The sequence below is a fragment of the Ictalurus furcatus genome, chromosome 3 (assembly GCF_023375685.1).
Source record: "Ictalurus furcatus strain D&B chromosome 3, Billie_1.0, whole genome shotgun sequence".
NCBI lineage: Eukaryota > Metazoa > Chordata > Actinopteri > Siluriformes > Ictaluridae > Ictalurus > Ictalurus furcatus.
The window spans coordinates 1,480,633-1,507,755 of record NC_071257.1 but is presented as its reverse complement, the minus strand read 5'-3'; the positions used below and the strand labels follow the sequence as shown (position 1 = coordinate 1,507,755).

The window sequence follows — 27,123 nt, the reverse complement described above, 5'->3', positions numbered from 1 at the left end:
TAATTGTAACTGGTGGAATTAAAATACTAGTTACGCAACTATCCGTCAGTTCGTAACTCTGAAGAACCTTTAAAGGAATAGAGGGTTTCCTCCGTTCAAAGTAGAACATCTTTAGGACTCTAGAACCGTTAAGCATCCAGTTTGTGGTCCATGTTTCAGTCAAATTAAATCTTTGTCAGTTTGCCTTTAAGTAACGGTGATTCCCTGTTCAAAGTAGACCTCTATTGGTATGATAGAACCCTCAACCATCCAATTGGGGGGGGGGGTATGTATTTTAAAAATACCGATAATTATAATTGGTGGAATTAAGCGAGTTAAATTAAATTAAAAAATAAATAAATAAAAGACATTAAGTGTTCTTTAGTTTGTCCCTCTTGAAGAATGGTTCTATATAGAACTTTAAACCCTTTTAGGATGCTAGAACCCTTAACCTTTCGATTTGAAGTTTTTAACAAATGCCAGCAATAATACTATTTTAAGGAAGTATTACAATGTTCTTCAGTTTCTTCTGTTTAAAGAACCTTTAAAGAAACAAAAGGATTTCCTCATTCCAAGTAGAACTCTTAGCATGCTAGAACCCTTAACCATCTAATTTGGAGTCAGATTTTTTGTTAAAAAACGGCAATAATAATACCGCGGGGGGAAGGGGGGGTGGATGGAGGGGGGTTCAGGGTTTCCTCATTCCACGTAGAACCCTTAAATATCCAATTCTGAGTCTAGTTTTGGTCAAAAAATGCAAATAATAATACCGCTATGGGGGAAAAGTTTGTTTCGATTAAAGAACCTTTAAAGGAATGGTTTCCACAGTCCAAGTAGAACCCTATTAGGAAACTAGAACCCATAACCATCAAATTTTGAGTCTAGGTTTTGTTTTTAAAATATGGCAATAATAATATTGCTGGCGGGGGGGGGGGGGACCTTAAGTGTTCTTCAGCTTGTTTCTCTTAAAGAACCTTTAAAGGAACACAGTATTGTTTCCTCAATACAAGTAGAACCTCTTTAGGAAGCTCGAACCATCCCGTAACCATCCAAATAAACCTTAAAGAATGATTTAAAAAAAAAAAAAAAAAAGACTGTAGCTAGAGTCCTAGCACACGGAACAGAACCCAAGTCACCTAGAGAACAATTGGCACGTAGCCCTCCAGATTTCAGAGGAGCGGGACACGCCCCCCGCGGATCGCCACGCCTGTGTGGGCGGGGCCTCGCGCGACATTTGAGCTTCACAAATACACGCGTCGACATCTCGGGCAGCTTCAGATCGCCTGGTGGAGACGCAGCGGATGTGAAACCTCGCGCTTTTCGCACTTTATTTAAAGGGAACAAAAAAAACACACACACACCACATCACAACAGAGGACTTTCCAAATCGGGTCTCGCCTTTTTAATACAAAACAACAACAACTTTTGAGAAGAAGTTTACTTTTTCTTCCCTCTCTGGGTTGCCTACAATTTTGGTTTTGGAGTGAAGATGGGAGCCCAATTGTCTAAGGGTGGAGCAGCCGAGGCTGAGAGCGCAGCCGCTAAAACCAACGGCCAGGTAAAAGCTGTGTCCATGTGGGGTGACTGTCCATCCCGTTATCCCTCACCTTCACTACTCTGCACTTCTTTACTCATATGTGTGGGCTTTAAAAATAATGTGTCCATCAACATCGTGTGTGTGTGTGTGCGCGCGCGCGCTTGTTCTGGCTGATTTTCATATTCAATTATTCTTGTGCGTAAATTGCGTTTCACCTTTTTCCCCCGTCCCTTCATGCGTGTTTGGGTTTTTTTTTAATCCTAATACTGTATTCAATTCGGTGTATCCGAGCTGTACTGGAACACAGCAGTATGAAATGCCACCATAGTCTGCTTGTTTATCACACCGCCTGGGTATCTTCTTTTGTTGATGAAGAAATGATGGGATTTGGGATTTTTTTAATTTATATATCTAGAAATATATACATATTAACTGAAGCTTTTTGAGTGTATGAAGAGGATAGTCATTATTAAATGCGCCTTGGGCTGAGCCCATTGTGCTGTGTGGGGTGATTTAGGAACAAAAGGGCGCAAAGGATGCAAATGAGGGGCTGCTTTTTTTTGCGCTTTGCTGCGAACAAAAGCGCACACGGGACTGAGGGGCTGCTGAGAAAATGGACCACGACACACAGTGTGTGTATCTGTACATCTTACCCGTGTATGAGTTCATGGTTTGTTTGGTTTTTGCATGAATTTAAGTCGAGTTGTTGAGTAGTGATGAAGCCCGAGGCGTCTGTCTGGTGGTGGTGTGTGTGTGTGTGTGTGTGTGAGATGGGGTGGGGGGTGGGGGTGTTATTGGGTTCAATCCCAAATGGTGGGTGTTGAGTGCGTAGTGCGCTGCATGGGGCGTGCAGGGCGCCATCATTTGATACCCCGAGCAGGGCATGGATGCAGGCAGCCATTTCGGGGTGAGAGGGTTCATCTCGACTCCACATTTATACCTATAGCTACTCTATGTATATAAATATTTTTAAATTGCCAATTTTAAAGCAAAATAATCCACTGCTCTACTCTAATGTTGACTAAACACTAGTGATGAGTATACTCCAGTATACACACACCCTTTAAAAAAAAAAAATCGGATTTAATCATGTTACCTTAATGAAGGCTATTAAACACGTTGATCCCCAGAGGTCTAAAGCTCAAACGGCTCCCTGCTCCCTCTCTACGTGCACTACATAGTGTAATTAAACAATGGATTCTCTCCGTCCTACGTGGTGCCATTAATGAGCCGTTTAGGACGCGCCCCTGTTGTTTTGTCACGTTTGCATCGGAGTCGCTGTTCTGCGGAGCAACAGCGGCGCCTAGTGTTGGAATTGCGTATTGCACTTTAAAAACGGATAAACAAAAAAGTAGGCGAAACAGCGCCGCCGCCGGTCAGGACTAGACATGCACAGGATTATACACAACTATTGTGTGTGCGCGCTATTGGGCTAAGCTGTGTTTAGGTACAGGACACGTTTGTTTGTACAAAAACATATATATCCTGGCAGCAAACAGATCATTTTACAGTATCGTCTTGCGATCTTGTGTGACTCTGACGCGTATTTGTTTTTTGTTTGCTAGCATGTTGAATTGTGTATTGGGTCTAATCCTAAGTCTGACATTTGTCCAGCGATGACTAGTGTGTATTTTCTTATCCTTTAACTGCTAAGAAAAGTCGGTTTTGTCTTGAAACGACAGATTTGTGTCGGATCAGATTTGGCATATCGTCTGATCTCGTCCACTGACGCACGCGAACGTGAATGACGTGCACAGCGGACACGACGCCGATCTTACAGATGAACGCTTCATGTCTTGTTTGTGATGTACGTAAACACGGCAACAGAAATTTGCTCGGTTACCGTCATGTTAGTATCTGTGTGTAGTGGATAGCGAGTGCCGCTTAGAGCTCCGAGCGTTGGACCGTGCCTGAAAATTTGAACCACAGACAAAGACTGGAAATGTATAGAGTAGTATCTAATCTCATCTTCTCTAATTTGGTCCCCAGGAGAACGGCCATGTCAAAACCAACGGCGACGTGTCGGCCAAACCCGAGGGAGAGGCGGCCGTGGCCGACGGCAACGGAACCACGGAGGCCGTCAAAGAGACGGCGGAGTCCGGGGACGCCATCGAGGCTGCAGACGGCGAAGGAACCAGCGCCAATGCGGCGGAGGGCGAGGCACCCAAGGAGACCAAGAAGAAGAAGAAGTTCTCTTTGAAGAACTCGTTCAAGTTTAAAGGTTTCTCTCTGAAGAAGAACAAGAAGAGCACTGAGGAACCGGCGGAAGCGGCGGCGGCAGCGCCAGAGGAGAACGGCCAGGCCCCCAAGGAAACCAAAGAGGAGGAGGAGCCGGCTGCCGAGACCAACGAGGCAGCTGCAGAGGCAGAGGCAGAGGTAGAGGCAGCACCTGCTCCAGAGGCTGCAGAGGAGGAGGCTAAAGCAGAAGAGCCCGCCCCTGTGGCAGAAGCCACACCCACAGAGGAAAGCGCCAAAACCGAGGAAGCTCCTGCTTCCACTCCGGCCGAGACCGAGGCCACGCCTGAGGCCACGCCCGCTGAGCCCACACCAGCCTCGGAGTAACCTACTGCGACCGGACTGATTTTTCCCCCTCATTCCTTTCTTTTTCTTTCTTTTTTTTTCCCCCCCTTTTGTTTTCATTTTCTTTTTTTTTTTTAAAAGATTGAAATATATGAAATATATATACGAGACTTGAGCCACGTCATTGAAGTTTCATCGAAGTCACAGCAGTGTCACTACAGAGAAAGACGAGCCAATAAAAAATAAATAACTAAAAGATAAAAAGATCACGGTTTCTCTCGTTCACTCGTTCCTTCTCTGCTGTGGACGTACGAATCGGGACTGAGGAGAGGAGGAGAAACGCATCCTCCAGACAGATCGGAATATTTTCCACTAGACGAAAGTGTATCATACGTAACAGTCTCACAGCCCAGGTTTTTTTTTCCCCCCGTCTCGGACGCCGGTGGCAGGCGAGCAAATCGACGACTCGTCACTGACGGTTAAAGGACAATGTGAAGCCTCTTGAAATAGTGTGTATGTGGTTTGTTTTTGTTTTGTTTTTAGAAGATCTACATTCCTCCGTTCTTTAACCCCCTGAGAACACATGCGAGTATTTAGTGCAGAGACTTTGGAGGGGTGGTTTAGGTTTAGGCTGGTTTCTGATGAGCCTGTGAAAGCGTGTCGTCTCTCCGGAGCTCGACGAAGGGATGTACAAAACCACTGCTTTTATCAGCTTCTTTTCCTTTGTTCATCTGTATATAATTTTTTTTTTTTTTTGCTAACATTTAAACGTTAATGGTTTTATTGTAAGATCAAGGGCAAATAAAATGTTGGATCTCCTCATTATTTTTTTTGCATTTTTTCCTTTTCTTCCCCCGCCCCCATTTAATTTAACCTGAATCTTGTTTAGTCCCGGCTTTTCCTGCAGCCTAGAGTGGGTACTTTTAGACATATACATTAGATCTGAATGATCTGATCTGATCTAATCTAATCTAACGTCATTACTAATACTTACATAACAGTATAACGGTGTCTTTATTTTTAATGAAAGATGATAGAGCGCATAACCGTAGATAGAAATGAAATCGTACGTTTTAATATCTATCAGAAGGTGTGTTTAAGATGGAATTTTTGACATAAATCCTTACATTTTTGAAAAAAAAATTTAATACGCAGTACATTTAAAAATAAAAATAAAAACGTTAATATCTACAGTTTAATGTGGAAATTCTGAGTATCGGCATTTGATCTCATTTTATTATTTGGTTGTTTATTACCCAGAAACTACAGTCAAATGGTCAGATAGTTTAGTGTCTCTCTCTCTCTCTCGCTCCTCTATAAGTTCTCCATAGTAATACATCACCACACATTATTTCCCTTGAGAGCTAACCGGAGCGCCGCGGACTCTAACTATCCAAAGGACCTCGTTTTCGAAAAGCACGTCATTATAATCGCCGTGTAGCTCGTACTACAGGCCGTAATAGCCGAGCCACTTAATTATATCGATTCTATCGACTTTGCGTCTCGTGCCACCCGTACGCCACGACGATGATGCTTTTGCGTCCCGACCGCGGTGCTACAGTAAAAAACACGGTGTCCGATAACGTGTCCGTATCTCCCTGAAACGCGGAAAGGACTTCTTGCGATTGAAATCTTACAAGGAAAGCGTACGGCACAAGCTTCAATTTATAAAACCCCTCTATTAACAATTAAATAAGATTCAAAGACAACTGAAATCCCGTACGGACCGGTTTAGCAGTAAAAAAAAACGCGCCACTTCCTCCCGCACGGGGTCGAACTGGCCGTCTTGTTTCTGGGAAGCCTACAACTGAGAATGCGAATTAGACACTGGACCTACTTCTAATCATAGCTCGATTACGGTTTTATCTGTATACCACTTTTAAGAAGAAACGCAGTCACAAGAACAGCTTTAACGGAAACCCGGATGTAGATTTCGGTCCCTGAACAAGCCGGGGGGAAGGGGGGGACTCGAAGGAGTCAAGGCAAACGGTAGGAAGTGTGTTTTACAGGATGTTCAGTATGAGGAGATCGTGAAGGAGTCCTGGGATGAGTCTTTACGAATACAGCAGGTACAGAACGGCAGTATCCAGGTGAGAACTGACCAGGATCGAGCGTTTTCACTGTCGGAGAGCAGAGTGAAGAGAACGCACGAAGGCGTTCAAACGCGTCGTGATGTCACCTCGTAATCCGGTAACCTGCCCGAGTGCACAACCTAGAACTTAATGAACGAACGTTGCGTGATGCACAGCCAGAGTTGCAACCTGAAGTCTGGTTTCTCAGACAGAGAACGGTGGTCTGAACGGAAGTCTTTGGAGAACAGCCGCACTTCGAGTCCATCGAGATAAGGTACGTGAGTCTGTGAAATACGACAAGGAGCGTCGAGGTTGGGCGTCTGTCAGGGGAAGACGGCATGAAGAGGTTAATTAAATAAGTGTCAGAACAATGGAGATAAATAGGAGTTGTATGAGCAGGGAGACTCTGCTAATTAACCCCAGTCTCACAAGTGAAGAAAAAAAAAAAATCCCCTAAGAGAGGTGGGGGAGGGGGGTGTTTGGTTGAAATGCTAAATAAAACGTGTGATGATTTAACACGTGGGATTATTTAGCGTCAAGAGGCATGACTTCCACAAACTGGCGTTTTAAACACAAAGTAAATGAAGAGAAATAACAGGCTTGAGATTGATGAATCTCTTCCTGCTTGCTTTTATATACGAGGTCGGCCACGCTGGTGTCCAGGGTTGCCAGGTGTGTATGATGAAAGCAGCCCGATGGTGAACAGAACGATCCTCAAATCCAACGATCAAGTACATTTTTCCATGTGATTTTATATATTCGAATAAAGCAGTTGAAACATCGTATGATTTCTCAAAATCATTGGGGGGGGGGGGGGGGGGAATATCTCTAGGAATTTACTCAAGTCTGAAATTAACCATCCAGAGAAGTCTCGGACCTTCTGCCAAGCTCGACAGGTCATAACATAGCAGGATGATGCTCAGGGTATCACCAGCACCTATTTTTATATTTGTCCCACCAATTTCATGACTGAGTAACGCGTAACGTTCAGCTCTGAGAAGTGCAGTCACGTGCGCCGGGAATCGAACCGCCGACCCTACGATTAGTGGACAACCCGCTCTACCACCTGATCCACAGCCGCCACAGAAGGTTTTCCATAACCGTATCTCTGACGGTTGTTCCGCTAATATAAGGAGTTCTAATGTTTTTGAATAGGTTATCATAGGTATAGTAAAGAGTAAGGGAGACGTTTGTTCAACATTAATGGAAGGAGTCTCCAGTCTCAGTCCTTTGTAACAGTCTGCAAGTTTTCCGATACAGGAGGATTTACACGTTGGCGTTTCTCAGAGAGAGGCCGTTTATCGCCAGGGGCCTTCCATCTTATCCGCAAAGGGCCGGTCTGGCTGCAGGGTTTCATTCCCACCCAGCAGGAGCCTCCAAAACAGATCATCGTTGGCAAATTGCTATACGTAGTATAAGAATTATATATCTGTTATAGAAAAATAATCAAATAACTCTGCTTGATCCCATCACTTGATCCCACCGAACCAGTTATGCATAGGAATTCAATCGAGATCATTTCTGCATTATCTTCTGTAGGCAAATTATATTGTATAGTCAACTCCAGAAGTATTGGCATCCTTCCTCAGCGACATTTTGAGCTCAAATGTAGTTGGGGGAGGGTAGGATTTTATTTTAAAATGACGTTCTCTCAAACAATAAAACTTGCTTTGAACTAGTGCAGTTTGCAGAATTATTGGCACCATTAATATTATACAACGCCATCTCTTGGGAAATGATGAGCACTGCAAATAACACAGCGTCTTACCTGGAACGTGTAGCAAGGCTGGACAGACAACAAGGTAGTGAGATGAGGGGTCTTGTGGTTGTAGTTTTACGTGTAAACTGTGCATACTCACGTTTCTGTGCGTGATGCACGTAGCAGTATAAGTTATTCTAATGTGTGAGGATGACAGAATATTGAGAACCACTCCCACCCATGGAGTGACCATACACACTTATACTGTCCATCATGGCAGCACTTTCTGACTCTAGTGCTCAGAACAAGGTGAAGGCACGTGACACAAATGAAACGTGTATATATAAGTAAAAAAAAAACATATAAAAGGCGCGTGGACAGTTCGATTAGGATGTTGTAGAGGATAGCTGACCTTTTGTGCGGGGTTTTAAGACGCGCAGGAGACGTGGAAGTGAGAAATGGTTCATCATTCGGTTGTACGCAATGCACTTTTAGCTTAATCTCGCTCAAAAGCGCTAAAACCCGGGCGTTTATGTCACGTGCGGACGCACAGCTGCACTTAATGAACGCTAATGAACACAGGCTTTCTAAAATTGCGCTGCTCGTGCACGGTCACACTCATTTACATAAAGGAACGCCCCCAAATCTCCATATATGGTTTTTTAAAAAAAACTTCCCTTTAGTAAACCCATGGAGAGTGTCAAAAATACGATGTTATTATTATTATTATTATTATTATTATTATTATTGTTATTAATTATTGTTTAGATTATATGGCTACATTTAAAATAAAATAAAATGTTGGGTTAATAAACCCCCAACTATGGTTTGATACTGATCTAGCACCTTCTCAGTGTTGGGTCATTTTTAATTTAGTGCACTAGGTGAAGGACGTCTTAACTGTCCAATCAGAGAACTGTGTTGTATTAGCCAATCACAGTGCAGGAGGTGGGATTTTACAGGAAACGTAAAGCGAAAGGGTTTTTGTTTATTCCACTGCGCTGAGATATCTGCACCTGACTGCTCTTTCCCTTCTCACAGTATTGGATTTTATACATTTCAGCATGAAAAGTAAGTCAATGCTTTTCTCTGGGGGGAGATTTGGATTTTTAGACTCTTGTGTAGAGCAGTGGTTTTCCGCCAGGGTGTGTCCGGGGGCCTCAACAGTTTGGTATGAAAAATAAATTCTCACTCTCAGACAACCACACATAGACACACACAATCAATTCTTAATGTAATGTAATGTAAAGATGTAAGATGTAATTATTAATAAAAATAAAATAAAAAAAGGGGGGGGGGATATATTCAGAAGTCTGTTTTTTTAATGTGTTTTAAAGACATCATGCTGTTAACATGAACAGTGAGAAGAACTATAATGCAAGAAATGAAAGAAAACCGTGACTATTCTTCAGTAGCTATAATAATATAATACAATAATGTTAATTTATTTTTTTATTTCAGAGTTCTTCAAAGATTTGGCTGGGGTCGCTGCTGGGGTTGTTGTTGGAGTCGCTGCTGGAGCAGGCCAGTACTAGGAGCTATTCATATAAATAAATGTTCTCCAGTTTTATCCTACTGTCTACACACCAGTAGATGCACAAGTGCATGGTGTCTTGTGATAGACTAGCATTCCATCTAAGGTTTATTCCTGTACTGTGTTCTTTCTTTTTTCTTTTTTTTTTTCCCCCACATCTTGCAAAAACATTATATACAATCTCAATGACTCAGCAAAATAATCGCTATTTTAATGAAAATCCACTGTGTGTAGCCGAGAGACTTCCCTTCTTAGACTTTAGTGCTAGCTAATGCTAGACAGTTAGCTAAAATTAGTCCGTTTGATTTTCATCAGTTTGAAATTAAAAAAAAAAAAAAAACTAAAATCACCCAACCCCGTCTTTCATGCTAGCACCCAAAATGGTGCTTTATGACAGTTTTTTCCTCATCTAGATATAAATAATTACGATTACAGTTACATCCATCGGCTCTGCCAAATGCTATACAATTTCCAGCTGTTTGTCTGAGGGGGAATATTTCACAGTTATAAATCATATTAAAAACAAGCTTAACGTTTTCGCACTATTCATCCACTAGGTGGCTCGTCAGACCATGTCAGGTCAGTTTCTTCTTTTCCGTCTGTGCGGCGGGGTGAACGGGAAGGTTCTTCACACTACAAACCCCTTCAACAATGCATTCGAATCTCATTTTCTTCCATCTTGGTTGTAGTTCAGTAGACAATGGAATGTTGTGAGTTATGAAAGAAAAAAACCATTTACAGTTCTACACAAACCAGCAATGGGTTTTCTAGATCAATTTAAAAAAACAAAAAAAACTTGCATATATTTTCTAGCAGATATAGAACTACAGAGGAGAGAAAATAATGAATCGTGTTGGATTTTCTTTGCGGTTTGTGTGTTTTTTTCTGTAGTGGGTGCAGTCGTGGTAGTCCCTGCTGCACTAGGGTTGGTGGGCTTCACCGCGGGTGGCATCACAGCAGGGTCCTTCGCTGCCGGTATGATGTCATCAGCTGCTATCGCTAATGGAGGAGGAGTGGCAGCAGGCAGCCTGGTGGCTGTTCTTCAGTCAGTAGGTGAGTCGACCAATCGGTAGATCTGCTGGTTTAAGTAACGCAATCATATAAGCATTTAATCACAAAATAAATCACATAAATACCCAACCAGCTGATCCATCAATTCACGTAATCACCCAACAATAAACCAGTCAATCAGTCCAAGTAGAAATCTAACCAGCGACCAAAAAACAAACAAAGCAGTCGACTAATCGGACGGACCACTGATCAGAAGGTTGTAAGTTCAAATACCAGCACTGCCAAGCTTCCACCGCTGCGCCCTTGAGCGAGGCCCTTAACCGTCAGATGCTCAGTTGTATAAATGAGATAAATGTAAGTCGCTCTGGATAAGGGCGTCTGCCGAATGTAAACGTAACCAATGAGTCAAACATTCATCCGACCAACCAACCAACATGCATCCAATACAACAACCAGTCGAACAGCCAGTAGAAGATTCAGTCCAAGCAACCAACCAAACACAACCAATCAGGCCAAGGAGTCAACTGACAATCAACCAACCAACCAACCAGCTGACCAATCAGTCTGGTGTTAAATTAGAACCTGAATTAATTAGAATTCATCATGCTTAAAAACGTGTCATTTGAATTTGAGATGTCTTTTGTATCCTAATTGAAACACATTCAGTAAAATCAAGGGATTCGTTTATCAAAGTGTCCATAGACCAAGTGCTAAATTTGTGCATGAAAAAATCACCAGTACAGACAAGAAAATGTATTTATCACCCACGTGTACATACAGATGTAGGCAATGACCGCTGATAAATTCCACACATCCTAAATTTATGCCACAATCATCCGCATAAAAAGACACCCCCGAAATCCCATATACATTATTCTAAACGACTTGCCTTTTAAAAAGTAATCAGCTCACGGCACAGCATGTAACGAACAACTTGGAGCATGTCAGAAGGTCTCCGAACATGAACTTGACTGACCGTGACGTACTGTAGCGACAGAGTTGCACAAAGTAGAGCAAAATAAAAGTGGCTTATGTTGCACTGTATATTCACTGAATATCCTTTTTTTTTTTTAATGAATAAAGCGTTTGTGATTTCTAAACTCTATTCCCAAGGAGCCGCTGGCTTGTCGGCTGCCACAACGGCAAGCGTGGCGTCTACAGGCGGGTTGATCGGCGGTGCGGTGGGGTGGCTTTCTGGTGGTAGTCATGGGGATCAACCTCCTAAGCCTGAAGATTCTACTGGAGATTCATCAGAAACAGATGATGATGATGATGACACTTCAAACAGCCTTCCTTCCATGGAACTGCAAAAGTCTTAATTTTGTGTGTGTGTGTGTGTGTGTGTGTGTACCAAAATACATACATACTGAGTACTTAACATTTGTGTTTTGTGTCTTTGAATTTGTCCAGATTCCTTATTAAGCAAGAGAAGAGCTAAACTGACTTGAATGCAGAGTATATGTGTGTATGTATATATGTATGTATGTGTGTGTGTATATATATATATTATATATATATATATATATATATATATATATATATATATATATATATATATATATATTATATATAATATATATTTATTATATATAATATATATTTATATATTTTATATATATATTATATATTTTATATATATATTATATATATATATAATATATATTATATATATATTACATATATATATATATATATATATATATATATAAAAAACTTGAATGCAAAAATGTGTCTCTGTACTTTTCAGTGACATAACAAGTGTCCCTCATTTCATATCAAGAGTTTTCACTGACATAGCCAGAGTCTATCTACTCACATGTCTATTATTGACATAATAAGCGTCTCTGATGGTGTAGTGTGTACAATGTGTCCAACAAAGTGTGTCACAGAGGGTGTAACTAGTGCCCCCCTCAATGACAAACCAAGTGTCTCAGATGACATAGCGAGTGTCTCCAGTGATGTACCGAGTGTATTAAGGTAGCTAGCAAGCAGGCCGAGGACATCGTACAGAGTTAAAACAAGCTGGACTGGTTCCAAATATAGCTACTGTAGGTCTCCAGGCCAGGGTGTGTGTGTGTATGCTTGTTAAAAGCGATTAAGTCCTCAGTATACACCACTCTACCTTTCTATACATATTTCATGTGACAGGCAGTGCACAACAACGTCGACAAGGGTGTGTTTAAGAGGAATGGAACTCAATGCGTGCATCGTAACTTATACGTGGTTTCTGTGTTAGAGATTCATTAGATAAATTCATTTTTGAAAAGGGAAAAAAAAAAAGAAAGACAGCTGGGTCAATGAGGGAGAAGGTTCATTTTTGTTACTTTTGTTTGTTTGTTTTGATTTTATTGAGTATTTCCCTCCCTAGATTCTTTCTTTATGATAACTTGCGGTATGTTTGCAGTTTTGGTCACCTTTAAAGTTATTCTTCCCGGTTTGTTGCCCTCTAAAATATTGCGTTGTTAATATCGTTGCCGTGTTTTATTTAGTATAAATTCCTCTGATCGTTATTTGACCTGTAAGATTGTATCATTTGTAGTTAGGCACTTCACGTTCATTTACTTTATAAGCCATAAGCAGTGGCTCGAGGATTTAGCGATATTCACGATCGCAGAAATGAACGCGAAATCAAGGGAACGCCGCGATATTCGGAGGAGCTCGGGATTTTTCCATAAATTACCGAGGATTTTCCTCAGATTCGAGCCCAGACACGTCACGTCACATCACAGGATCGCGACACGCATTCAGCCAAAGCCTTCTTCGATTCACGTGCGTCAAACGTGAGTACAGCGCAAAGGTCTCGTTTACTAACAAACATCGCCGCGAAAGACCACGCAGATTTCATCGCAAGTTTTTGAAAAAAAACCCGAGCTCTGGATCGAACCAGAGACATGCATGAGCACACTACCTGCTGGCTCTCTCTACCACTCCGAGAATAACTGTTTTTCTTTGTTTTTGATTTTTTTTTTCTTTTTTGACATGTAAAAAATGCGTGTAAAAAAAATGACACGTAATTCGTTTCGCTGTTTCGTCCTCAGCTTTGTGTTTTCATTTCCAAATAAGGAGAAGTTTTGTTTCTGCGTACGCACTCCACCTTTCAGACGCTTCTTCGAATAGACCTACCCGTGCTTGTCTTCTGGGAGTGTGTACAAGATGAATCGTAGTAAATTGTCCACTGTTTAATCAGACTTGATAAGGGTGTGTTCGTTTTTGCAGCACGGAATTAAAAGATTAAGATGGACGCTTTTTTTTCTTTGTACCGGGTACACGGCTCGAAGTAAGATGAGATATCATCCAGGATAATTGAAGTTGTTTCATGAGTATATATATCATGAGAGTATGTTCTGATATTAAATTGTTCCGCGTTATCGAAGTACATGATAAAGAATTAACCGCGCTCGAAGCTTTCGTCAAATTAAAAGCGGAAACACCCAAAAACCGTATACGGTCCCATAACGAAGACGCACCCTGTGTCGATACGTGAAATTCTGGAGGGAACGCCGGGACACGTGGCGTGGGGACGTAATGACACGTGTCGTTAATCGATCTATGTTCTGTAACATGTAAAACAGGAACATGAAAGGAATATTCTAAAAGCGACTCGTGTAAACACCTTAATCAGAATAGTGTCTTATTCAGAATAAGGTCCATAATTAGATTACTGCTGTATATTGTGATAATACATGGGTCAGTGTGCTTTCTTTTTGACGCTTTTTTTTTTTAAAATATCATCTGAATCCCTCGGCAAGGTTATATTAGCAAGGTTATATTATGTAAATATGGAACTTTTTACTTCAGAACATCTAGCTCTCTCTGAATCTTAATATTACAATGTGGAAATGGTGACGGTTCATTTTAGTAGACTTCACTACACACCAAACAGTTCATGTGCTCAGTGCAGCCTCTCGGTGGAGCTCTCAGGGTCTTGGCTTGGTTTCATTTCCGCCTCAGGCTGTAGGTTTCGTTTCTGAGTAAGAGCTCCACCTCTCAGCTGACTTCTTTAAAAACACTCAGCTGCTGTTTTTCTAGCAGAGATTCCAAAATGGACGTGTGTAAGTCATCTACTGTCTGTTCGGATTTGATAAGGTAAACACTTTTTAGTGCACTAATCTGAATCATTTTCTAATCTTTTACGCTGTCCCAGGCACAATTTATTCAGTTGTGGCAATGGGAGCTGGAGCAGGTAGGTCTGAAGTGTTGTCTTTTGCACCAAGTACTACAGTGATGATATGGATGCTGTGTGTACGGTATGTGGTGCTTAATTCCACTTCTCGGTGACTGGCTTGTCTTTAAGCTGGCGCTGTAGTAGCGGCTCCACTTGTGGTATCAGCGATGGGTTTCACTGCTGGAGGCATCGCTGCAGGATCCCTAGCTTCGTCGATGATGTCAGCAGCAGCTGTTGCTAACGGTGGCGGCGTAGTAGCAGGAGGTGCTGTTGCTGTCCTCCAGTCCGTCGGTAATCACAGACACAATCAGAACTGCGCTTCATAAGCAAATAGCAATAGTTCTCTCATTACTTGCTGTAACGTTCTTGTGATATTCAGGAGCTGCTGGACTTTCTGCTGCTGGCCAGGCCGTAGTGGCGGCTACAGGAGCGGCTGTGGCTAGAGTGGTTGAAAGCTACATCTCTCCATGTGGTTAAACCTTGATTTAAACAAAACAAATGGCAAATACTATTTGTTGTTTTCTGGGGGTTTTTTGCCTGATGATAAAAATTCTTTCTGATGTGAAGAAGACCTTTTACTTGTTTTCATCTAGATGAAGGTGTGCACTGTATAGTCCTAATATATAACTAATATATAACTAATAAAATAGGTGCACTTATAATGTTGGAGTAAGTGTCTTATTTCACTTTCCCAGTGATTTTGTTGTTGTTGTTATTGTTGTTGTTGTCGTTGTTATGAACAAAGTTTAAGTGGATTAAGGTAGCTTCTGTTATGAATCGTCTCTCCTGCTTGAAACGGATTGAGACTTCCAACTCAAAAACAGCAAAGAAAAGTTTCAAGCGACGTGTAAATAATCATTTACGTTTACAGCATTTGGCGGACGAAGCGTCGGAGATTTGGCACATTTTCTAACGTGCCAGTGAAGGTTTTCTGAATGTAGGAAACTAGGGGTGAAAGACAGCATCTCAGCATTTCCAGGTAACTTGTGGTGAGCTTCTTGAATGCCATCGCCGAGTAGCCGAGTAGAACAAACCGTTCGTTGTTTATACATAACAACACGATGGGACTTGCGACTTCAGAAAGGTGACGCTGCAAATGGTGGCCTAGTTCTTAAACAAAAGCCAGACAACGTATGGATATTTATATATATATATATATATATATATATATATATATATATATATATATATATATATGTATGTGTGTGTGTATATATATGTATATTTATGTATGTATATATATATATATGTGTGTATATATATATATAAAACTTGAATGCAAAAATCTCTGATGGTGTAGTGTGTACAATGTGTCCAACAAAGAGTGTCACAAAGGGTGTAACTAGTGCCCCCCTCAATGACAAATCAAGTGTCTCAGATGACATAGCGAGTGTCTCCAGTGATGTACCGAGTGTCTTTATTGACGTACTGACCATCTCCAACGACGTAGCGAGTGTTCCCACTGACGATCCAAGCACCTCTGGCATTTTACCAAGTCCCTCTGATGACGTAGCGAGTGTCACTAATGATACGGAGAGTGTCTCCAATGGCGTAGTGTCTCCTGCATATGGCTTTGTCTCAAACCTTGTTAACTTGTTAAGTTTCTGTTGTCAAACCTTTCTGAATTATCGTAGCAATTGATGAACAGGGTTCGTACAAGGTGCTTCAAATCTAGCGACTTTTTGGACAAACCTTAGCTACTTTCCATAGAAGAGAGCGGCCAGTGATGCTCCCAGTTCGGCGCCCGTGTCGTGCGTGACGTGCTCGCCGTGTTTCGTGTCGAAGTCCGTCGCAACCTTGCGACAGCTTCCCGATCCGGCCGCGAGAACGACGTCAATACGGTCTTCTTTTGTCAAAGGTATTCTTAAAGGCTACCCGAAAATAAATTCATAAATAAACTAAGTATGGAAAATTTTTGGAAGACAGTTTGCTAAAAAATAAATAAATAAATAAATTGCCCCCATGGGAAAGTATGGAGACTTTTGGGACGCTCCATTTATTGACGTTACGGTGCAATCTTGAGAAATGTTTGAATGCCATCTCTTGCATAGTCGTTGAAATCAAAAACGACAGTGCTTGTAAAGTCCTTGAAAGTCCTGGAACTTCATTAGGAAGCATCTGTACGAACCCTAGATGAGTAGAAAGGGCTACAGATAAGTTCCTCAGCAGTCAGGTTTTGTAGGTTTTTTTTACCTAACAGCGTGAGATGTAATTCGTTTCGCTGTTTCGTCCTCAGCTTTGTGTTTTCATTTCCAAATAAGGAGAAGGTTTGTTTCTGCGTACGCACTCCACCTTTCAGCCGCTTCTTCGAATAGACCTACCCGTGCTTGTCTTCTGGGAGTGTGTACAAGATGAATCGTAGTAAATTGTCCACTGTTTAATCAGACTTGATAAGGGTGTGTTCATTTTTGCAGCACGGAATAAAAAGATGAAGATTTTTAAACAGTAATGAGACGATCTGCATTTGGAGCACGCATGTTGAAACTGATTACTGTATCCTCCCGTGCAGGGTACTGGGTACACGGCTCGAAAATAAAAACAAAGAATCATCCGGGATAATTAACGTTGTTTCATGCCGAGTATGTTCTGATATTAAATTGTTCCGCGTTATCGAAGTACATGATAAAGAATTAACCGCGCTCGAAGCTTTCGTCAAATTAAAAGCGGAAACACCCAAAAACCGTATACGGTCCCATAACGAAGACGCACCCTGTGTCGATACGTGAAATTCTGGAGGGAACGCCGGGACACGTGGCGTGGGGACGTAATGACACGTGTCGTTAATCGATCTATGTTCTGTAACATGTAAAACAGGAACATGAAAGGAATATTCTAAAAGCGACTCGTGTAAACACCTTAATCAGAATAGTGTCTTATTCAGAATAAGGTCCATAATTAGATTACTGCTGTATATTGTGATAATACATGGGTCAGTGTGCTTTCTTTTTGACGCTTTTTTTTTTTTTAAATATCATCTGAATCCCTCGGCAAGGTTATATTAGCAAGGTTATATTATGTAAATATGGAACTTTTTACTTCGGAACATCTAGCTCTCTCTGAATCTTAATATTACAATGTGGAAATGGTGACGGTTCATTTTAGTAGACTTCACTACACACCAAACAGTTCATGTGCTCAGTGCAGCCTCTCGGTGGAGCTCTCAGGGTCTTGGCTTGGTTTCATTTCCGCCTCAGGCTGTAGGTTTCGTTTCTGAGTAAGAGCTCCACCTCTCAGCTGACTTCTTTAAAAACACTCAGCTGCTGTTTTTCTAGCAGAGATTCCAAAATGGACTTGGGTAAGTCATCTACTGTCTGTTCGGATTTGATAAGGTAAACACTTTTTAGTGCACTAATATGAATCATTTTCTAATCTTTTACGCTGTCCCAGGCACAATTGTGGCAATGGGAGCTGGAGCAGGTAGGTCTGAAGTGTTGTCTTTTGCACCAAGTACTACAGTGATGATATGGATGCTGTGTGTACGGTATGTGGTGCTTAATTCCACTTCTCGGTGACTGGTTTGTCTTTAAGCTGGCGCTGTAGTAGCGGCTCCACTTGTGGTATCAGCGATGGGTTTCACTGCTGGAGGCATCGCTGCAGGATCCCTAGCTTCGTCGATGATGTCAGCAGCAGCTGTTGCTAACGGTGGCGGCGTAGTAGCAGGAGGTGCTGTTGCTGTCCTCCAGTCCGTCGGTAATCACAGACACAATCAGAACTGCGCTTCATAAGCAAATAGCAATAGTTCTCTCATTACTTGCTGTAACGTTCTTGTGATATTCAGGAGCTGCTGGACTTTCTGCTGCTGGCCAGGCCGTAGCGGCGGCTACAGGAGCGGCTGTGGTTGGAGCGGTTGAATGCTTAACCTCTTCATGTGGTTAAACCTTGATTTAAACAAAACAAATGGCAAATACTATTTGTTGTTTTCTGGGGGGGGGTTTTTTGCCTGATGATAAAAATTCTTTCTGATGTGAAGAAGACCTTTTACTTGTTTTCATCTAGATGAAGGTGTGCACTGTGTAGTCCTAATAAAATAACTAATAAAATAGGTGCACTTATAATGTTGGAGTAAGTGTCTTATTTCACTTTCCCAGTGATTTTGTTGTTGTTGTTATGAACAAAGTTTAAGTGGATTAAGGTAGCTTCTGTTATGAATCGTCTCTCCTGCTTGAAACGGATTTAGACTTCCAACTCGTCATCTGAACACACTGTTTCTACTATAAGCCCTTGAAACCTACCTACCAGTATATCAGATCCAGCCAAGTAGTGGCTGCCGTGACTAAGAGTAAATGGTATTTCCTCAGTGTATCCTCCAAAACATCCGAGTTCCCTGACTGCGTTTCCTGAAGAAAGATAAAAATCTGCTGTGCTTCTCTTACAAAATAAAATAAAAACATTGCTTTTCTTTTTCACACTGTCAGGTATTCCTCTAACATTCAAAGACACAACCGACAAAGGCTTTGTGGACCCATACTCCACAAATACAACTAACACGAATAACTAAGACTTTAATTTGTACCGGACTAAACCCAGTTATAAAGGAAGACGTGGCTTATAACCAGTAAAGCATACAGGCAACAAGGTAGCAAAAGTAACTCTAAGTAGAGAGAGCTGGATGATATCCAAAGGAAAACAGACTTTGTCCCGCTACTAGGAATGTGTTGTGACGGTGTATTTCTTATTCAGGCCACAAGATGGCGGTGCAACACTCGAGTCGGTAAACATCCCGCATCCGCTCGAACGACGAAGAAGAAGCACGCGGTTCATGTAAACTTCCGGGTTAATGAGTGTTTTTGTTTTCCGGGGCTGAGAGGGTAAGATGGATTATTTTAAACAGACTTTGAAGACGGACTGTGAGGATTTACTCGCGCGTTTTCAGGCCACGGCGTCTGTGCGGTTCGAGGAGTTTTCAGCCATCTGGAGAGAGATGAAATTCTCCAGTATATTTTAGTAAGTAGAGCTGAATGTCAAGTTGTACTTCTCTCTCTCTCTCTCTCTCTCTCTCTCTCTCTCTCTCTATATATATATATATATATATCACTCTCTCCCCTTCTATCTCTCTTTCTGTATCTCTCTTTCCCCTTCTCTCTATCTCTCTCTATCTCTCTATCTCTCTATCTCTCTCACTCTCTCCCCTTCTCTCTATCTCTCTCTATCTCTCTCTATACCTATCTATCTCTCTCTATATATCTCTCACTCTCTCCCCTTCTATCTCTCTTTCTCTATCTCTCTCTTTCCCCTTCTCTCTATCTCTCTCTGTCTCTCTCTCTGTCGCTCTCTCTATCGCTCTCTCTATCTCTCTCTGTCTCTCTCTCTGTCTCTCTCTGTCTCTATCTCTCTATATCTCTCCTCTCTCTCTCTCTCTCTCTCTTTCCCCTTTTCTCTATCTCTCTCTGTCTCTCTCTTGATCTATCTATCTATCTCTCTCTTCCCCCCTTATATCTCTCTATCTCTCTCTCCCCTTCGCTCTCTCTATCTCTCTCTCTCTATCTCTCTCTCTCTCTATCTATCTCTCCCCTTCTCCCCCCCCCCCCTTGACTTCTCCTTTATAAACAGATACTTTACTTTAAGTCAAATTTGTCAAACCAGCACGCTATTTGGTGTCTGTTTTACATGCATTATATGACATAACGCTGAACAGAGAAACTGTTGTACTACAATGAACGAGAAGCAGAAATTAAAGCAGCCATAAGCAATATTGGCACTAATGCTAATTTCAGTCATATCTGTAATACTTTCATCATGATCACAGATCGGTAGGAACAACGGTACTGGCTTCCGCAGTTCAAATATTTCGGAGTATAATTTCTGGATTCAATTTTGTGTGTGTTTGTCGTTTATTTGTGCAGTTTAGGTTTCTATTTACAAACTGATGAAGGATGTTAAAGCATTCCAGACCCTCATAAATCTCTTTCTTCTTTCTCTCTCTCTCTCTCTCTCTCTCTCTCTCTCTCTCTCTCTCTCTCCCTCCCTCTCTTTCTTCTCTCTCAGTGGCATCTTGGAGCCCAGTGAGAAGAAGGTCTTCACACGCTTGGTTCTGTCTGCAGCGTCTCAGTACCTGCTCCCTCCGTATTCCTTCCAGATCCGTGTAGGAGGTCTTTACCTGCTCTACAGCCTCTACACCTCTCAGTTCAACGTTCCTAAAGAGCGGGTAAAGCCTCCCGATGGGAACCCGAGCTCTCGCTTCTCATAGGTCGCTTCTCATAAATTCGTTCCGTCTCTGTCGGATGGAATTTTAAGGCTGTAGATAATGAACGAATGCTTTGAAGAAGCCGTGGAACGCGTTTCTACTTTTCTAGAAACCACAAACGGTGACACTGGAGACTCCTTCCATGAACGCCACATAGAACGCTCTTGACAGGAAACGTCACCACGGCGACGCTTTGTTAAATAACAGGGCTATCATTTTCAATGTGTCGACGTATTATCCCTGTGAATGAGCTGTTACTATAGAAACGATAACGTATTAGTACAAGTGCATGAACACACGATTATGCCTTATAGACTGTGTAGTTATATGACGTGTGATCGTGCAGATCCGCATCGCTCTGAAGGACTGGGACGAGCTGATCCGTTTCCAGCAGGACGCGGTGAACGCGCAGCACTATGACGTGGTGTACATTCTCAAGAAACTGCTGTCTGAGCAAGCCGTCTGCTTCACCGCCATGCCGGACACGGTGGGTTATACCTCTTACTTTGGAGTGTAATGTATATAGAAGGGGGGAGGGGGACACGTGCTGGGATTTAAATCTAGACACATTTGGTAGATCCACTTCTTCTTCATGCTAGTGTCAACTAGATCAGGGTCTAAGAGTAGTATCAAGCTAAAACCCTGCTAGTTAGTACAGCGACAACGCTAGTACAAGGTTTTTTGTTTTTTTAATCAGTTCTGTGTTCACACACCCGCTTGAAACGTCATCGTTCATCTCCTAAATCTCATTTTTAAATACACGTTTGTAAAACAGCAAGGAGATTGGACCTGTATTATCCTCCTCCAGCGTTCGGTCACAGTTCAGCCCAAGGAAGGCGATTCTGGTGCTTTGAGTTATCCAAGATGGCCGCCTCCATAAAGTTACAGCTTTCGGCCATGTGTTTTTAAAGTACAGCTTATGTTTATAGAAGACATGAAGTCCCTCTGTGACTTAAAGCACATCAGCAAGACCTGGATCTACTTCTCCTAGCTTATATAAAATAATAATAATAATAATAATAATAATTCCTTACATTTATATAGCACTTTTTTAGACATTCAAAGCACTTTACATAGTATTGGGGGGGTGGGCACTGGGGTTATACCCTTACTCTTTTACGATAAGCGTGATGGGATTTTTTTGTTTTTACGGTATAGCGTCCCTGTCACATATAATCTCCGTTTAAACTACATAACTCCCTCTGACTTTATTACTGTGTCCCGAATCCTGCTTCTATAACACGACCCCTGTTTCGCTGTGCGTTCTGGACACAGCTGTCCTTTCAGGTGAAGAAGAAGAGGGTGGACAGGAGGCAGCAGCTGTGCGAGTCGTTTGTGGACCGGCCGACCCGACCTCAGGAGCTCATCGGCACCGACCTGCTCGAGGCGAGACAAACGACAGAACGACACGAAAATAATAATAATACATTGCTGGTACTTGACATTTCTGTGGTACGGTTTCCAGGAGCTGGCCAACGTCCACGAGCACTACGAAGGGCTGAAGAAGGCCATCCTACCACAGCCGCCCCAGTCCCATCTGAGTCTCGTCAAACCCAACCTGGTGCCCAAACTGCGCAGCGCCGTCCTCACGTTCTGCAGCTGGCAGCAGAACCAGGCCGTGAGTGTTAATCGAAGTGTGTGTGAGACGCACGCAGGACAAGAAGGAGTTGTGATCGTTTTCTTGTTTTGGCCTGACACCATGATCCTCTCTGTGTGTGTGTGTGTGTGTAGGAGTTTGGCAGTCCGAGTGACGGAGACGCAGGAGAAGGAACGTCAAGTCAGGCTCATGATGAGGTGGGATTTTTAAATAAAACAAACACACAATTATCATCACACAGAAGAATTGATCAAACTGTATACATAACATAAAACATGTAAACATATTTCTCTCCTGCAGAGTTCTCGCAGAGCTCAGCTCCTGGCCTCCATCAAATCCAGGTCTTACGCGCAGGCTGTGGAGGTGTGTATTATAAAGACGCTGAACGTACAGACGATCGTGCAGAATGTGATCATGATTCAAAATGGATTGATTATGTGGCCCTGAAGTAATTATAGAATTATGCACTGATTTATAATTGTAAATATTCTTGCAGGAAGAACAATACATACTGATAAGTGCTATATATTTTAGTTCCAAGCCTAACTTTGTGTGCGCGTGTCTGATACAGTTTCTTAGGAACAGGGAAATGAGTTAATATATTTATCGGGATTATTTGTCTGGCTGGAATGCGAGACAATCACAATGCAGCGAATCAATCGTGAGTAAATACTCACGACAGAAAACACCTGAACGATATCGTGTGTAATGTGTTTTTGCGCGTCAGGCTTCGAGATCTCGGCGTCACAGACAAATCGAGTTGACGTCAGCGGCCCAGGACTCCGAGTCCACGCGGCAAATCCCCAGGTTCAAGAAACCCCCGTCTCTTAAAATGCGCACGAGCTCGCGCTTCACGGCCGAAGGTGAGTGAGAGGAGCGATCCGAAAACGCACGCGATTTGTTTCACGGACAGGTCGCTCGGAGTAAACAAAATATATGTTAAAAGTCCCGTCCAGTATAAAATGTATGGGATGTTTACAAAATCTGGCTGTGGGTAATTAGTTTCAGCTCACACTGAAAAATAAAGCTGTAATTGAAAGGAATTTATTCTCCAAAAACCCGCACCTTTCCTTTTTAAAAAGAAGAAGAAGAATGAAAGAGTATATGCACGACCTAAGAGACATGTATTATAAATGCTGTGTGTATGTGTATATAAAATATATTAATATAAATCCACGCAGAGTGTTTATATACGTCTAACCGCAAAAACGGCACTTCGTTTTCATGTAGGGTGCCAATAATTATGGAGTTGGCTATAATTCTGTGGGGTTACACCGAGAGATTGATCACTGACGCACAGGAACAGAGCAGAAGAATATCCGTCACTACCTGCGTGTGTTTCTTTAGATATAAAATGACTTTTGAGATGCTGATTGGCAGCTTGTTCGTCCAATAGGAAGCGAGAACGGGGGGCTGCAGCGCACAACCCGGTTATGGCGCCTCACCGCGGTGGAGGGTGAAAAGACTGAAGGTGAGTCAAATCAGACAGCGCTATTATCTGGACTGATCACATAAAGGTGTTTTATTGTTGTTTCCTTGTCGTCACTGACCGGGTGTCTGTGTCTTTTTTTTCCCCTCTCCTCTGTTCATCAGAAAAAAAGAAGAGAAGATTCATCTGGAAAGAGCGCATGCGTAGTAAACACTAAACAACAAAGCCTGATTGGACCGGCTCATGGGCCGTGTCTGATTTTACTGGTTTATAATGGGTCGTATCTGATTTTACTGGTTTATACTGGGTCATGTCTGATTGGACAGGTTTATAATGGGTCGTGTCTGATTGGTCATGTCTGATTGGACAGGTTTATAATGGGTCGTGTCTGATTTTACAGGTTTATAATGGGTCATGTCTGATTGGATGAGCGTGTGACGGGTCATGTCTGATTGGAGAGGCTTTTGATGAGCCACACATGATTGGACTTGTGATGGGCCTTGTCAACTTTGACAAGTTTATGACTGATTGTACTAGACTGGACAGAATTTTAATGAGTTTTGTCCGATTCCTGTCATATCTGTCAAATATCTGACTTTATGAGCCGGTCACGGTTTGTATTTTTTTTTTTTTTTTACCGCTTGGGCCTTTTAATAGACGAGACATGATTGGACCGACTTGTGACAGGTAATATCTAATTCGTAACATGCTGTGTTTGATTGGATAGGCATCTGATTGGACAGGCTTATAACAGGTCAAGTTTGTTTGGATGGGATTGTGACAGGTCCTGTCTAATTTGATGGGCTTGTGACAAGCCATGTCTGATTGGACCGGCTTGTAACTGATTGTGTCTGATTGGACTGGCTTCTAACAGGTCAGATCTGATTGTAACAGCTTGTACCTGATTGGATCAGCTTCTAACAGGTCAGATCTGATTGTAAAAGCTTGTGACAAATCATGTCCGAATGGACCGGCTTGTAACAGGTCAAGTTTGATTGAATGGGTTTGTAAAAGGGCGTGTCTGATTGTAACAGCTGAAATATGATTGGACCGGCTTGTAGCCGGTCGTGTCTGATTGGACAAAACCAGTGACGCATCACTATGGATGAATATTTCTAGAAATATCAAACGAGATACTTCACACAAAAAGACAGACTTTTATTTCAAGTGTATTTTTTTTACCCCATAATCTTTGAATTGTTTTATCATTTTATTACCATGTATATACGGAGACTAGTGACTGATGTTTAAAAGATGTATAAGTTAATGATGTGGAGGTTTTTCTACACACGATATGGTGAAAATACTTCTGTAAAAAGTCATTGCTGTTGTTTCTTGTCGTTTTTTTTTTTTGCATACAAAACCCCCACCAGCACACAAGTCATCAGAGGACTATTAGGACATTGTTGACAGTCACTCATGGGAGGACACGTATATGAACATAAACTATCAACAAACCAAACACTACCAAGAGCTGCGTTATGAGTCCCTTCTAACTAAGCAGGATGCCCAGTCACCTCAATATCGAAAAGACTAAGCAACTGGTTTTTAGCTCTTCCAAAACACCGACCCATCCTTCCAGTATTACCATTAACCGAGAGATGGTTGAAAGTGTGGAGCGTTTCAGATACCCGGGCATCACATTGGATAAACATCTCAGTGTCAATCAGGACACTCTAGGTATTTACAAGTGCTCTCGACAGAGACCTACAGTTATCCGTAAACTTAAATATCTGTCTGTTCAGCCTAGCCTGCTTCTTCTTCTGTACCGAAGTATTATAGAACCGGTTCTCATGTATGGTGCCGTTTGATTTTTCTATATGCTATCAGTTACCAATAAGAACAAACTCTTGAAAATAACTAATTTAGGGAGAAAAATTAGCGGTATTCCCACCCACAATTTATCGGACTGTCATTTCATATACCCTTCAGAAGGCACATAAAATTTTAAATGATCCAAACCACCCACTTTATCACTATTTCAACCCCCTTCCTTCGGGCCGTAGGTATAGACTACCCATGTCCAGAAAGGCCAGCTATGGTAGGAGTTTTGTTCCGATGGCTATACGAGCGTTAAACACGTAGGTACTCAGCCATTGTGATGCCAGATGCATTTGTTGTATGACGCTCCTGATGTTTTTCTTTTTGTTCCCTTCTCCCCTTTATGCCTGGGATTGTGTATAATGGTTTGTATCGATGATGTTATTATGTTTTTGTTTTTCTACGCACCCACGGTGTAAACAAATTTCCTCTTTGAGGACCAATAAATTATCTATCTATTATGTGAATAGACAAAGAAAAATAACAATATAAACGTGCATGCATATAAATGAGTGCGATGAACATATTTGAAGGACGAGTTAATAACACCGACAGTAGAGACTATATCCGTCCATCCATCCATCCATTTTCCATACCGCTTATCCTACCCAGGGTCACATGGAGCTCGGGGTACAAGGCAGGGGACACCCTGGACAGGGTGCCAACCCATCGCAGGGCGCAAATGCACACCATGGACAATTCGGAAATGCCGGTCAGCCTATAACGCATGTGAATGGTCTGGTCTGCACTTATATAGCGCTTTTTTAACCTTAGCTATTCCAAAGCGCTTTACATTGTCTCATTCACCCATTCACACACACACACACGAATGCTAGCAGAGCTGCCATGCGAGGCGCTAACTTGCCATCAGGAGCAACTTGGGGTTCGGTGTCTTGCCCGAGGACACTTCGGCATGTGGAGTCACGTGGGCCGGGAATCGAACCGCCGCCCCTACGATTAGCGGACGACCACCTGAGCCACAGCCGCCCGTCTTTGGACTGGGGGAGGAAACTGGAGTACCCGGAGGAAACCCCCGAAGCACGAGGAGAAAATGTAAAGTCCACGCACACGGGGTGGAGCCGGGATTCGGTCCGCCACAAACCCTGGAGATGTGACGCACGCGTGCTAACCACTAAACCAGCGTGCACCAGGGAGGTGTTCGTGATGTGTATTTCAATGTAGTTCTCCATGGAGGCAGATCATTTTTCGATTTAATATAATCCATACGTAAATTCCTCCGTTGGGGTTATAGTAATGGTGTATTTTTAAAATGTATTTATTTACAGTTCACGAGGATAGCGTTCTTGGCCATGATCAATGCCCTGAATTGAAGTGTTCTTCGCCGTATTGTTTACTGATGTGAGTATTTCACCTTTAAATAGCCCAAAAATACAAAATATTGCCTCAAAAGGGTTTAAAGGCACAGACAGGGAGATATATCTGAAGAAAATAACGTGTGAAACGCATGCACCACAGGAATAAGCACAAGTAAACCCGAGCACGTGGGGCCTGCACGGGTGCTGAGTGTCTTGCGCATGCGCACTGGAGGCAGAATGCGCGCTCCGCGTCACTGTG

At 42.3% G+C, this 27,123-nt stretch overlaps 3 protein-coding genes across 3 annotated transcripts; all 3 read left to right on the top strand.

The window, feature by feature from the left end:
* Positions 1–1,232: 1,232 nt before the first annotated feature.
* marcksl1a (MARCKS-like 1a) lies at positions 1,233–4,861 on the top strand. The gene is made up of 2 exons (XM_053620312.1): positions 1,233–1,537; positions 3,506–4,861. Exons 1-2 carry the CDS (start codon positions 1,469–1,471, stop codon positions 4,076–4,078), a joined length of 642 nt encoding a protein of 213 aa, XP_053476287.1. The 5' UTR covers positions 1,233–1,468; the 3' UTR covers positions 4,079–4,861.
* A 3,888-nt stretch (positions 4,862–8,749) lies between these two features.
* On the top strand, positions 8,750–11,730 carry LOC128605150 (interferon alpha-inducible protein 27-like protein 2A). The gene is made up of 4 exons (XM_053620313.1): positions 8,750–8,878; positions 9,269–9,331; positions 10,233–10,394; positions 11,466–11,730. The coding sequence occupies exons 1-4, from the start codon at positions 8,872–8,874 to the stop codon at positions 11,669–11,671; spliced, it is 438 nt and encodes a 145-aa protein (XP_053476288.1). The 5' UTR covers positions 8,750–8,871; the 3' UTR covers positions 11,672–11,730.
* Positions 11,731–15,752: 4,022 nt separating this feature from the next.
* Positions 15,753–26,295, top strand: snapc1b (small nuclear RNA activating complex, polypeptide 1b). Its single transcript, XM_053620311.1, has 13 exons — positions 15,753–17,812; positions 17,905–17,934; positions 18,046–18,207; positions 18,296–19,461; positions 20,503–20,662; positions 21,048–21,188; positions 21,977–22,087; positions 22,167–22,319; positions 22,433–22,495; positions 22,599–22,661; positions 23,026–23,161; positions 23,695–23,769; positions 23,892–26,295. The coding sequence occupies exons 4-13, from the start codon at positions 19,331–19,333 to the stop codon at positions 23,942–23,944; spliced, it is 1,086 nt and encodes a 361-aa protein (XP_053476286.1). The 5' UTR covers positions 15,753–17,812; positions 17,905–17,934; positions 18,046–18,207; positions 18,296–19,330; the 3' UTR covers positions 23,945–26,295.
* Positions 26,296–27,123: the final 828 nt, after the last annotated feature.